Raw genomic sequence first — 14,387 nt, forward strand, 5'->3', positions numbered from 1 at the left:
ATGATTTCTACAAAACTGCGGCTGGCCCACCTGGCTTTGAGCATCATGACCATGGGCTACGTGTGGCAGGAAGGGGAGGGAGATCCAGTGAAGGTACTGCAATGGAATCAAAGTGACGCTTAACATTTAAATAATTAGTGAAAAACACATTTTACAGTTTTATAAGGTCAGAACCACAACAAAACTGAACTCAACAACTGTTTTGTAGTAAAGAAACCAGTAGATCTTTCAATTTGGGCTTGCACTACAGTTCACGTTTTTAGTTCAGTAAGGAATCGATGCTATAAATGATATCAAACCAATTTATTTGCACATATATGTGTAAAATGTAAGTAGTAATGTAACGTTGAAACACTATAACAGGCATGTTTTTTGAGAAAGCTCCACGACAATTGTGTTCATTGAGATTTCAAGTTGACTTGAGGTACTTTTTTAGGTACAGAATCAATGTTTTCAGTGATATCAAACCAATTTAGCTGTGGATAAATGTATTGCAATGCTGGTACATTCTAAAAATGAAAAGTCAGGTCAGCTTCACATTTTAAGGCAAATTTCTTCATAGATTCCTTAATTTTTCTCATCAATTTAGTTCTCCTAATTTACATTTTTGATACTGTATCTATGTTGGGTTGAAGTTGAGCCTACTCAAAAACAGTGACTGTAGTTGCCTCCTTATAAGCTGAAATTGCCTAAATATTGTGTGATTTTTACTTAGTTTCTCCCCCACTGAACTCATGATTGTCTCCTGCAGTGATGCAGTCACGCAGCTTTGAAGCCATGAAATGAACTATCAAAATGTTTAATAATTTGTTTATTTGATCTCTATTAAAAACTATTTAATCACAGGTCACTTTGCACACTGCCTTGATTAATTTATCTTTTAAATTCTTTCTTGAACAGAAATTTAAGCAGCTAAATTGTGGGGGCGATTAAAAACCCAAAAATGAAGTACATATGGAGAGGCACATTTACTGTTTTTTTTTGTTTTGTTTTTTGTTTGAAAGTAATAGGCTCCAGTACTCCCCTGCGGCCCTGAGGGAGAAGCGTGTGAGAAAATGTGTGTGTTTGTGTTTGGAAGTACCTTTATTGGATTACACTTATACACTTTGAACAGTACAATTAAATTCTTTTCTTTACATATCATCAGACATGGCTCAGGGTCAGTTATGATATGGCATCCCTAGAGCACAAAGGGTTAAGTGCCTTGCTCAAGTGCTCAACAGTGGCAGCTTATCAGACATGGGCTTTGAGCCCACAACCTTTGAGTAAGCTGAAGTTAAAATGTTCACTGTTGCTACATTTACACAGCAGGTGATAGATGTGTTATCTGTTAGGCAGTGATCAGTAGAAAACACAACAAATCTGTAAGAATAAAATAAGAGTTGCGTATGATCTGTATTGCACTTATGAACATATTGTGCAATGAAAGATATTTATGTCAATCCAGTTTGACATTAATTCCACGCTGCTGAGAAGGAAAGGGGGATGACAACAGTTAGTGGTGGGACAGTGAGGTAACAAACCTCTCAAACATTTGGGGTGATGTTTCTATACAAACAATATTAGATGACCATCACAATAATTCCATGTTTGAAGAGATTTTGAAATAAATGGCTGAAAGTGGCCATAGGAGAAGAAGTGGTGTTAAAAAAGTTACAAGTATAAAAGCAAAGTAGGGTAACAAGCCCAACTTTCAGCCATCAGAATTTCTTGAATTTCTTTTCTACTGGTAACTTCTTGTAATGCTGACGAAGATGACATTAGTGTTGACATTTTGATTGATGTCCACAGGATGAGAATGCCATGTGAAGCGTTGCTCTTTTGTGCATGTAAGGAGCGTGATCTGTTGAGACTACACTGAAAAGATATTGTGAACAGCCAAACCAAAAACTCACATTTGTTGAGAAAGTCAGATTTGGGCCACTTTTACCTGCTGTGTGATCATGGCCTGGGATATATGTCCTCTACTTAGCCATCAGGATAGGCAAGCAAACTCCTGTGAACACATTGTCAAAAAACTGTTTTTCTTTTTTAAATAATGCATTATAAATGTGGTTATAAATAGTGGAAAAAGTGCTTTATGCATTTAATATGTCTATTATGCATAATGAGTGATCATCAGTCATTATAAGCAGTGTTTATAAGATGTATTGTCTATTACATTATGACAACTGTCATGCTGAGCCATGCAATAATAATAATAATAATAATAATAATAATAATAATTCGTATAGTTTTTAAATATGCTTAATTTACTCATAAGAAATGCTTCTTCAAGGGTTCTTTAGTACATAGAATGGTTCAATTTAGAACCATGAGTTCTAAATAGAACCATGTCATGTTTAAATGGTTCTTTGCATGGTGAAATGTTTTTTTCAGAATAATGGAGACCATGCTGTACATGGTTTTGGTGCTTTTTCAAAAAGGTTCTGTATAGAACCATCTGCAACTCATTCTCCATCAACCTAAAAAAAGTATTTCATGATGCAAAGAAACATTTAATGATGCAAAATGGTTCTTTGAGTGCTCATGGTTCTATACAGAACCATTTTCTTTACTAAAGAACCCTTGAAGCACCTATACGAAACTTACACTTGAGTTGCATAATGTAAAGCATCCGGCAACTCATTTGAAACTCAGACGTAACATTTTTAAAGTTTCATAAAACAGCTAATCTAATCACCATCAATGCCTGACATGATCACATTTATGATATCTGTCATTAAATTACTGGTAATGGTAGCATGACACAGTTATTAAAGTAACAGTTAATTAAAGTGTCACTCAATAACTTTCGACTAAACTAAGTGGAGAAATAGTTTTAAAAAAGCCATACAGCAGATTGACTTAAATGTCAGGTGTGTTTCTCTGTGTGTGTTAGGCTCTCCCTCAGAACCTGGCGGTGCCATTCTGGGCAGTTTCTCAGAAGCTGGGTTTACCACCCATTCTCACTCATGCTGATGGGGTTTTGGCCAACTGGAGGAAAAGAGACCCAGATGGGTATAACGTGTATTATTCTTAGACAAAATTCTGTAGCACATCCACCAATGGCACACTGTTTCAAACAAAATACATTTAGTTTAGGGTAGTAACATGTTTTAAACCTACTGTGTAGCACTGTGCAAAAGTCAGTGACAACACTTTATTTAATTTTTAGCCAAAAAGTTATTTTTCAGGAAATAATTCTAAGGAGATTAATATAAGATAAAGTACTTGTGTAATAAAAGTAAAAAATGGTCTTTATAAAATTATTATAGATTTCTCTATAGTTATAGAGAAAATGGGACTCCTAACAACCACCTGCAAGACCTAGTAGACCCCCAAAATGGTCCCCATCTGATAAACGGCACTTAATGCTTTCATCTTCGAGAGAGAGGAGAAAATCAAGCTCCACTCTTACTTTAGATCTGACAAAAAACAACTGGCGTTTCTGTGAGTGCAACCAAATTCTAAGAACTTGGGAGGTGTGTAAAACATCCCTGTGGATTTCTTTGAAATACCAAAAGTGAGTCTTCTGAAAAATGTTATAATGCTAAATATTGAATGATGTAATATTATATTTAGCTGTCAGCACATATATGTAATTTTCCATTAAATACATTTTCTTGTTAATTGTATTTGTTTGATTTGATTTAAATAACTGAAGGATGGGCACTCAACTTTGCACAGTGCTGTATTACACTATAAACAAGACCCTATGGGTCTTTATATCATTCTCTTAACTAAACAATGTACATATTAGTTTCAAAATACTTAGCATATAATTTAAAGTGGAGGTTAATGAAGCTATTACAAAAAGTTCCACAGAACAGGTTCCTGAAGATGCACAATTACAGACTGTGGCCCACCTGATTTTATGAACAATATTTCAACTCTACCTCATTCATCATTGTTCAGTTTCTGACCCCAGGACTACTGTTGTCCAGATATTGTTTGGGTGGCTGGTCCATTCTCAGTGCAGCAGTGACAGACATGGTAGTGTTTGTGGTGCTGGTATGACACAGCCGTGTTCTGCTAGGTTGAGAAAGAACCACCACCTAATAATATCCACCCAGGAGCGGCTCTGTAGCCAGACACTGACCGCTGATTAAGGGCTTGAGGATGGCTAACACAAACTGCGCATCAACTGACGGACTACGGTCTTTAACTGTACACCAGCAAGATAGAGCTACAAGAGAGGGGTTTCTAATAAAGTGGCCAGTAAATGAATGTTGTCTTGTAGAACGCTGATTTTTAGTTTCTACAGCAGAGTTGTAACATTTAATGTGCAGTGTGTTTTTTTTCATGTATGGCCCTCGAATGAACATTGAGTAAGTTTCCCCTCTAAATAAATCATTATGATCTGTGATTGAAGGTGACCAGTAGAGGGAGCCATCTTATTACCATAAGATATTACTGTAGCAGCTGATCATTACTATGTAATATCCTCTTCAGAATAGCACGTCATAATTGCAATTGAAATCTTTTCATAATTCTGAATAAATCTGCATTGAATAAATAAGAGATTATCAATTCTACACCTGGTGGGCCATAATCCAGCACAGTTCAGTGTTTTTCCTGTTCTAACACACCTATTAAACCTGATAATGACCTGATTAGTTGAATGAGTTTAGTTGAACTTACCAAGCTGAGCTGGACGAAGTGATGACCTCTGGAATACGGAGATCAGTCGATAGCCAGTAACAGGTGTATGTGTTGTGTCCTGTAAGGAATCTGGAGCTGCTGTTTCGCCTGCCAGGTGGGGAGAGTGCAAGAGGCTTTTTCGTGGTCACTCTGATGGTGGAACTGGCCGCTGTTCCTGGATTGAAGCTCTGGCACTTTTAAACGTCTCTAGGAAATTTAACATTACATATTAGTGATTAAATGTTTCATTCTCACTTTATTTGCATAGCCCACTGTAGTCCCTTATAGATTATTTACAGATGTTCAAGTAGTTAACAAATCTGTCAAATCTCGATTCTGAACAGTGGTGAGGTCAGGGTTAGGACTTGGACCAGGGCGAAGGTTGGGTTTAGATTTTGGGTTGGGGTTAAAGTTGGGGTCAGGTTAAGAACTAGCTGCTGGCTCAAATCAGATGTGTTCCAGCAGGAAACACACTGAACAGACATCTTGTGAGCTTGTGTTTCTGTCACATTCTAGAAAAATGGTAACTCTTCATTTGGGTAGTCCACTTTATATGCTTAAAGATACTCAATTTACTTTCAAGTTACATTCAACTTAATATTTGTTAAACTGACCATAATTTTCTTTAAGACCTGGTGTCTGAAGTTTGCTTCTTTGGTTTCGATTAGAGCTGCGAGGCTAATGCAGCTAACCAGTGAAGGAAGCATATACCCCACCGGTTAGCATTGTGCAAATTACGGTCTAAACACCGCTATTAAAATTCCAAATCAATACTGAACTCATTTAAGGAGCTAAGCTGAAAAAGCATTTAGTTTTAAATTGCTTTTGTGGTGTCATACATTTACATACATCCACCTATTCAGGCTACAGCAGTTTAGCTCCACCCACTCACGCTGAAGTTATAAGGGGCGTTTCAGCGTAGACTGCTTCTTGAATGAGGCACAATACAGGACAGCCAATCAGAGAACAGGTATTTTGCATGTATCAGTCTTAAAATCACAGTAACAGAAGCAGCCTGTTAAATTCTGGAAGATAAAGAGAGATTTGGAAATGGTTGAGTAAACATAAAATATGTTTGTTTGCGGTATGTTAAACCACACAAATGTCCTAAGGAGAGGGCTAAACTGCTGTAGGCTGAATATGCAAATTGATGTTAATCAGTTGGTTGTCATGACATTACAGAAAGAGTGAATTCCAAACAGCTTTTGCAGCTTAGTTTCCACTTATGGACTGGACAGTGTATGTTTACATATTACGTATCATGATACCAGCCCTTTAAGTCATTTCCCAACCGTGAATTTCTCGGCACCAATGCACTTCTATCCTTAAGCTTAGTGAAATCTACATTGACTTAAGATGATGATGTTCCATATTGCAGGCCATCCCTGAAGTGATCAGTGGTGTTTATGACGGTGACTTCGCTGTGGTGACCAGAGCTTTGGAAGTGCTCAGTCAAGCCATAGACAGAATGAAAGAGGCTCTTAAACTAATGCACGGTAATGCTGTGATCATTATGAAGAGCTCTGCCACATTAGTAGTTAACAAAGGCAGTTTCCTTACATGAGAACTGAAGTGTTACATAGAAAGTTCTCTGTGATGAAAGATGTATATAAGCAGTTTATACATTATAGTGGAAAAAAAACTTCTGTATTTCAGTTTATGTGGATCCATCTCTGGTATTATGAGGATCTTTCTATCTGGGTGAGTATGACTTTATTTGACCTATGTATTTTAGGTGTCTATAAATCTGGCAAAGCACTGAATCTGAGCATGTGTTTGTGTAAATGTAGTGTTGTGTAAATTGTCTTTTTGAAAAGCTACATGAAAAAAACTAATGCAATTTATTACATTTATTAAATCAAACCTTCTTCAAATTCAGTGATTTATTTCCCATTGAAAAGTGGCGAAGTGGTGGACTGTGACTATTAGTGCTAGGCCTTCAGTTCAGGAAATACATCTAAAAACTCACAAAGGAAAAACATACTTCTGCAATGATGCTAATTTCTGCTGGCACCCCTATTTTATCCTAGTACTTAGCACTATGCAAATGGAGATTCACATTAATTTTTTGCCATTCTAGGACAGACGTTGGAAGCTTATAAACGATACTACATAATTTTATTTTATGCTTGCTGAAGACATTAACATATATTTTACTTTGTAGCAGTTCTGGCATACAGCTGTAGCTGCAACCTAGTTTTTGTGCAATTTGATAATGACAAAAAGCAATTCAAGAACAAAGTCACACACAACATATTCAGTTACTCCACTAGTTAAATATGAGCAAATAACAGAGCTGATATTGTTTGATCTATCATGTTCTGCTTGCAATGTAAACTCATCTGCGACAGGTACTCTACACATGAACATTTAGTAGAATTTTTATCGTCTTTGAATATTTTTTCCAGCCACCATTGTCATTTAAAATCAGAAAGCAGGAAGAGACCTATTACTGCACAAGTAAACATGCCTGTTCAAGGAGTTAAACGAGTGAAGGTGAAAGACTGGCTACAGTGAGAAAAGAGTTTAAACAGCTGCTACATTTAGCTAGCTAGTTAACCCAGCAGCTTACAGAAACGCTTTGAGAAACTCTCATTTGGTTAACTGATAAAATGAAAAATTACCAACCTTGCATGAAGTCAGTCCTTTAAGTGTCTAGAAGACCATCTTCTTCTTCATTTCCTTGTTCATTAAGCCAGCTCTGTTTGTAGTCAATTCCTTGAAATGATGTTTGACAGGATCACTTGATTTGCTATCTGCGTTTTGACTGGCTGTTTCATGAAAGTTGGTCCATGAAGATGCTTGCTACTGTTGCAGATAAGTTTTAAATGAGTTGCAGGATGCTACACGTTATCCAATATTCCATCGCCATTTATATTCATGTGGGTTTTAAGCAACTAAAATTACATGAGCCTTAGGCCTTCACGTCAGCTCCTGAAGTCCCAACCAATGGGAGAGCTGGTCTAGTTGTATCTATCTGGATTACTACAATACTACGATAATTAAAATACTTAATAAAGCATAATGATTACCTTAAAGAGAAATTAAATAAAACTTATCGACAAAGTTACACAAGATCCAGAGGGCCCTGAAGATTATTTTGATTTCTGTTGGACATTATAATGGCATTATAAGTAGTTGCTCTCATTCAAATCAAGGTTGTAGGTGCTCGCAAAGGCAGTGCCTTTAGTCTTTTAGTATCATAACTGAATCCTGCTCTTTCATTGGCTGGCACAGACCTGTCCTCTCATTGGCTGGTTATCACCCACCCTGATTGACTATTTGAACCCTGCTCTTTATTTCTGCAACTTTTTAACAAGACATTTGCCTGGCCTGCAGTCATCACAGTTCATACCTCTCTGCATGCATGCCTTTTTCCATTACCTGTTTGTCTATACTTTGGATATGTTTGTCCCTATGCATGTTTCAGTTGGAAAGACAACCCGACAATGGCAGACGGGCTGGTATATGAAGGGGTTCAGGCTGAGCCGTTGGAGTTTTCTGGTGGGAGTGCAGCTCAGAGTAGCCTGTTACACTGTTTCGATGAGCTACTGGGAGTCAAGCATGAGGAAAAGAGTGGTAAGAGAGGGTGCACATTCAACCTCTTAAATGGAAAGGGCCTACCAGTGGGCCCAAAGTTTTATAACATACTTCTATAGCCTAAAAATATCTCATCCATATTGCACTGAAATCTTTGTAGTTACTGAATAATAATCCTTACTATGTAACACTATAATGGGATTTTTATAGCAAATTACTATCAGATGAGCCATAAAAGGTGTTTTTAAACACCTCAGTGTCACTGCTGGACTGAGAATAGTCCACCAACCAAAAATATCCAGCCAACAGCTTCCTGTGGGCAGCGTCCTATGACTACTAATAAAGGACTAAAGTATGATCAACACAAACTGTGCAGCAACAGATGAGCTACTGTCTCTGACTTTATATCTACAAGGCAGACCAACGAGGTAGGTGTATCTAATAGAGTTGACACAGTGTTAAAAAAAATTCTGATTTTTTTGAAATTGAGAATATTGTTAGCTGGTGGAAGGAGCACTCAGAAAAGCTCCTAAAACCAAGAGACATGCCTCCCTCATGACCAGAGGCTTCTGAGGTGTCAGACTCCATTTCCCAGGGGTAGGTCACTGAGGTTAGCTAACTCATTTCTTGGTGGTAAGGCAGTGAGGGTGGATTAGATTCGCCTGGAAATGCTTACGGTTCTGGATCTTGTGGGGCTGTCATGGCTGACATGCCTCTGCAATGTTGCATGGACCTTGGCAACAGTACTCTTGGACTGGCAGACTGCATGGTGGTCCCTTTGTTTAAGAAAGGGGACTGGAGTGTGCATGCCATTCACCGGGGTATCACACTGCTCGGCCCTGTAGAGAAGTTTACACCAAGGTGCTGGAAAGGGGATTCCAACCCATAGTCAAACCTTGGATTAAGGAGGAACAACACATATTTCATCCTGGCCGTGGCACAATGGACCAGCTTTTCACCGTTGCACAGAATGTTGATGGGGCATAGGAGTTTGCCAACCTAGTCTACATGTGTATAATGAAGAGAAGGCTTATGACCGTGCTCCCTGAGATATTCTGTGAGAGGTCCTCTGGAAGTATGGGGTGCTAGGGCCATTACTCTGGGCCTGTCGTACTCTGTATGCCCAAAGTGATAGCTGTGTTCTTATACTCAGCTTTAATTCAAGCTCGCTCACTGTGAGTGTTTGACTTTGCTAAGGTTGTTCCTTGTCTTCACTCTTGTTTGTGATATTCATGGACAGGATGGCAAGGCACAGCAGAGGTTAGAAGGACATTATGTGTGGAGGCTGGAAGGTGGTGTCTCTGCATTGTGTAGACAATGTTGTCCTTTTTCTCTATTACATGGATGCCTTCAGTGCTCACTGGAGCGGTTTGCAGCTGAATGTGAAATGGTTGGTATGCAGATCAGCACCTCCATGTCTGGATACATGGTCCACGCTTGGAAAAGGATGACATGCCCACTCCAGGTAAGGGAAGAGGACCTGCCCAGATGGAGGAGTTTAAGGTTCTTAGGGTCTTGTTTATGAGTGATGGGAAGAGGGATCATGAGAGTGGCCACAGGCTGGGAAAGGCAGCAGCAATAATGCAGTTGCTATACTGGGCTGTAGTGGTGAAGAAGGAGCTGAACCATAAGGCAAAGATCTCTGTTTTTTGGTCAGCCTCTACCCTGTGGCTCAGGATCCCTCAGAACGCGTAGGAGGAAGTCACAGGGGACAGGGTAATCTCAATTTTGCTATTTCTACAGCGACTCTAACTGTATCAAGCAGTTTAAGGAGATGAATGAATGAATAAATGAATGAATATTGAGAGAATTTTCAGTGTTGATTAGAATGACTTGCAGTTTTTGGTGACATCATGAGCCACATTTAGCAACTGTTCTTAGGAAAAAAAATCTTCTTAAAACCCACTTACGCAGTTTTCATGAAGACCCTGGCATTCACCAATGTTTTCTTATTTGGGATTTGTTCTTAGCTAAGAACATAATCTACACAAATTCACAAAGCACAAATGTGGGAACAATTCTGTGGTTTTTTATGATATGGCCTGAGAAAACAACACTGAGTAGCTCTTTTATGCCGAAAGGGTTTAAGGGTTGAACCAGGCCAACTGGCTTTGAAGAATATAATGAAAAGATTTTATGCTGATAGAACATAAAACCAGTGGCATGCTGGCGCAGTGGGTAGCGCTGTCACCTCACAGTTAGAATATTAGATTCCATGGCTGCGCAACCAGGGACCTTTCTGTGTGAAGTTTACGTTCTTCCTGTGTCTCTGAGTTCTTCGGCTTCCTCCCGCAGTCCAATAACATGTAGTTAGGCCAATAGGAGATGCTAAATTACTCCTAGTTGTGACTGTGTATGTCTCTGTGTGTGCCCTGTGATGGACTGGTGACATGACCAGGGTGTTTCCTGCGTTCTACCCAATGAGTACCACACACAAACACACACACTCACTCACCCCGGTGACCAAGAAGGATAAGCGGCTTAAATGATGAGTGGAGATGCTTTTAAACCCATTTTAAATTCACAAACTGCTGTTTGCGTACAATGGAATTTTAACGTGTTACACAGATGTTGCCAGAAAAGCCAAATATCAAATAAGACACCCACCATAATTACAATCTCATTGTGTTATGTAGTTAAAAATAAATCACGTTTACTAGTGAAATAGCAAAAGAGTCAAATTGCAAATTGACACCTACAAAATACTGGCTTAACTTTACTGAACTTTATGTTTTGCAGATTCCAGAGTTGTTTAAAATGATTTTGGTGTTTATAGCATTCAAAAGTAAGTTAATGCGTAAAAAACTGCCTCCCACAGACATTCAAGTGCCATAGAACATCCATCCATCCATCCATCCATTTTCTAAGCCGCTTCTCCGTCAGGGTCGCGGGGGGATGCTGGAGCCTATCCCAGCAGTCTTCGGGCGGAAGGCAGGATACACCCTGGACAGGTCGCCAGTCCATCGCAGGGCAGACAGACAGACACTCACACCCAGGGGCAATTTAGCATGTCCAATCAGCCTGACTGCACGTCTTTGGACTGTGGGAGGAAACCGGAGAACCTGGAGGAAACCCATGCAGACACAGGGAGAACATGCAAACTCCACACAGAGAGGACCCCGGCCGCCCTACCGGGGAATCGAACCCAGGCCCTCCTCGCTGTGAGGCGATAGCGCTACCCACCACGCCACCGTGCCGCCCGTGCCATAGAACAGAACAGCAAATTTGCTTTCTGAATCTCAAATGCCAATAATGCAGCTATGTAATAGACTCCAACAGTTACTTTCAATGACAGCAAGGCATTTCCAGACATCTGGGTTTAAGCATTACTATGCATAGATGCTCTCTGTCTGCCCAGGTGCTTTCCTCACCCGAATGCGAGATTACATGCCTCCTTCTCACAAACGCTTCATCGAGGACATCTCCTGCATGCCCTCCCTGCGGGACTTTGTGCTAAAACGAAGGGATGAGTCTCTAACAGAAGCTTTTGATCGCTGTGTGGATCGGCTGGTGGCACTGCGCAGTTACCACCTTAACATTGTCTCACGCTTCATCAGCATCCCAGCGGCCCATGCCAAAAAACTCTGTGCCGGTGGCTCAGCATCACTGGAGGAACACAACACAGTGGGTAAAGCACCAATCTCACTGGAAGAGAGAGGAACTGCTGGGTCAGGAATCATGAGCTTCCTAAAGGTAGTACGGGACCAAACAAAAAGTGTTTTAATATCATCATGCACTATAGAGAAACAGACCTTCCTGGACTCATCAATTTAGTGGTGACCTCTGAGGGCATGGCCTGCAAGGATCACCTAACTTCCCTGCTATTGAACTAACTAACAATACACTACTATTACATTAGTACATTATTCTACCATTTCTGTTTTTGGGATTTTCTTCCAAAGATTTTGTGTAAAATCACCTCTCAGAATGCATATAATTTTATAACTTTATAAATTTGTAGCTTGTCTAGGACTCCTGAACGGATGTTAATGTGGTTAGAATGCTGTGTGTCCAACTAATAATACTAATAGATAAATAAAGATGATATGCTAAAAACTGTCAGTAATAATATTCACTCACAATTCATTTTTTAATCTAATGACCATTGAACTGTTTTTATGTTCGCATAAAACAGCATTGTAAATCTGAAATTGGATGCATGCTTACTCTATTGAAGGAAGAATAGAAGCCCTCATTTCACACTAAGCCCTCATTTCAGACACTCCTAAGCATTGGTCCTATTGTGTTGAAATCCCGAGTTTGAATTCATGTGATGCCACAGCCATCTGTGAGTGAAAGTCCAATAGTGCAATGCAGAGTCTAACCATGCAATTCAGAGGATCCAGTTATACATTTAGTGGAAAAAAATATTTAGGACAAAGCATATCAGCTTTGGAATCTTGTTGAGTATCACAGGGCATGATAGAGATTCCATTCAGAGAAATCCGTCTGACTACAGAATGACACATGACTTCAGATGGCCATAGCTGTGCTAGTAAATGCAAAGGTCTGTTATTTGATGAGTAGAACTGGCAGAACGTAGCATTTTCACCCAACATGTTGAGCTGTCCATTGATGGTGCATTAAGATCAATTTATACCACATGCGTTTTTTAAGTATTTTTTAGTTGTCTGTCTGACAGACAGGTAAGCCTCTATTGTAATACATATTGGTGTTTTAATCCATACCAGCTTTGCTAGATGCACATCTTTCATCCATCAAAAGCTCTTTCCAACCTGCTGTGTTTTTTATGCAACAGGCCTATTTATGTTTTCACTTGCATGGATAAGTGAAGCGTAAACCCCAAATCACTTTAACTTTCTTTAGCATTCTAGACTACTTTCAAAACCATAATTTACTAAAATGTGACAGTCATGTTGGTCTAGCATTCACTGAGCATCTCCTGCTAAGGAGAATTGTCAAGATAAGGCTTTGATTTTCTTGGAAAATGCCTTTAAAACTTTAAAGAAATATACGCTATGGACTTGTGGTTCAATCCTGGTCCTGGAGTTCCACTGCACATTCTATAGATTCTTCTGCTCCTAACTAATGAAGTCATTATACGTTATTCCTGTTGTTCCTTATGTGTTAGAGTGGGAAAACCACTACAACATATAGACCTAATGATAAGGCCAAACTGGCAAATCATCCTATGCCTTTCATGGTTTTCTTGTTCCACCAAGTAAATTCCTCTGATTTGAAAATGTGATGCACTTAAAATGCATTACAGGCTTTAATTAAAGTTCAAATGAAATTTGTATTGTGGACATGCTTTGTGGTTAAAATACCATGATTTCCATCCAAACCGTAATTTGAACCATAAAATTAGTTTCTATTTGATGCAACCACACATCTTTTCATGTAAACAGCAATCAAATGCAAAATATGCCCCTCCGCCTACAGGCATAGGCCTCAAAACACAGGCCTCAATTGCTGGATGACATTTGGCCAAACTGACACATTGAAATCTCAAGCTAGAAAGTATTTGTGATGTTGCTCCTTATTTTTAGCTTTACTGAAAAAATAACGCTTACTCCACCTTTCAGTTACAATCTGGAATAAAGAAGGATGCAACTATTTGGAACATCTCCTCTATATAACACATTTATCAGAATGCAATGCAAAACATAACACAGAGCACACATCTTTCTATGCCTTGCTTCACAGTGCAAATCCTAATCATCTAATCATCACTACTCTACACAAGGGGGTGCTAAAACTTTCTGTATGCTAGAAGCATAATAATAAGTGGTGATATCCTTTAACCCCTTAAAACTACATGCATTTATTCAGTTATTAATCTTTAGACATTTTAATCAGTAACTACTATGATACTAATGTCATTGCTGTTATATCAAAGCCATGTAATTCCATTTTTTGATTTATAAACACCAGCTGCTCTTTATATTGTGGAAATATTTAATGCCAAATGGGCCAATAAAAATGGTTCATAATTGGAAGAATGTAACGTGGAGCGATGTTGAGGCAGACGCATGTGCGGAGACAAGCAAGATTTATTATGGGCAAATACAAAATCAGGGTCAAGACAGTCCAGGGTCATAGAGCCAATGCAAACAGATCGGGGTGCAGACATGATAAACAACACAGAACCTCAAACAAGAACCAAACACAAGAATACAATACATACATCTAACAAACAGCACATCTAACATCAAACAAAGACCAACAAACACAAGGGGCAAACACAAGGCTTAAATACAAAA

The 14,387-nt window shown here is 39.1% G+C and overlaps 1 protein-coding gene across 1 annotated transcript; it reads left to right on the plus strand.

Annotated features, from left to right (window-relative positions):
* Positions 1-11,937, plus strand: ido1 (indoleamine 2,3-dioxygenase 1). Its single transcript, XM_037536006.1, is given in 9 exon segments — positions 1-93; positions 2,882-3,009; positions 3,507-3,509; positions 4,710-4,794; positions 6,002-6,119; positions 6,280-6,294; positions 6,297-6,324; positions 8,054-8,202; positions 11,522-11,937. Coding segments are annotated over 9 exon segments (1,035 nt in total).
* Positions 11,938-14,387: the final 2,450 nt, after the last annotated feature.

This window comes from Pygocentrus nattereri, chromosome 29 (genome assembly GCF_015220715.1).
Source record: "Pygocentrus nattereri isolate fPygNat1 chromosome 29, fPygNat1.pri, whole genome shotgun sequence".
NCBI lineage: Eukaryota > Metazoa > Chordata > Actinopteri > Characiformes > Serrasalmidae > Pygocentrus > Pygocentrus nattereri.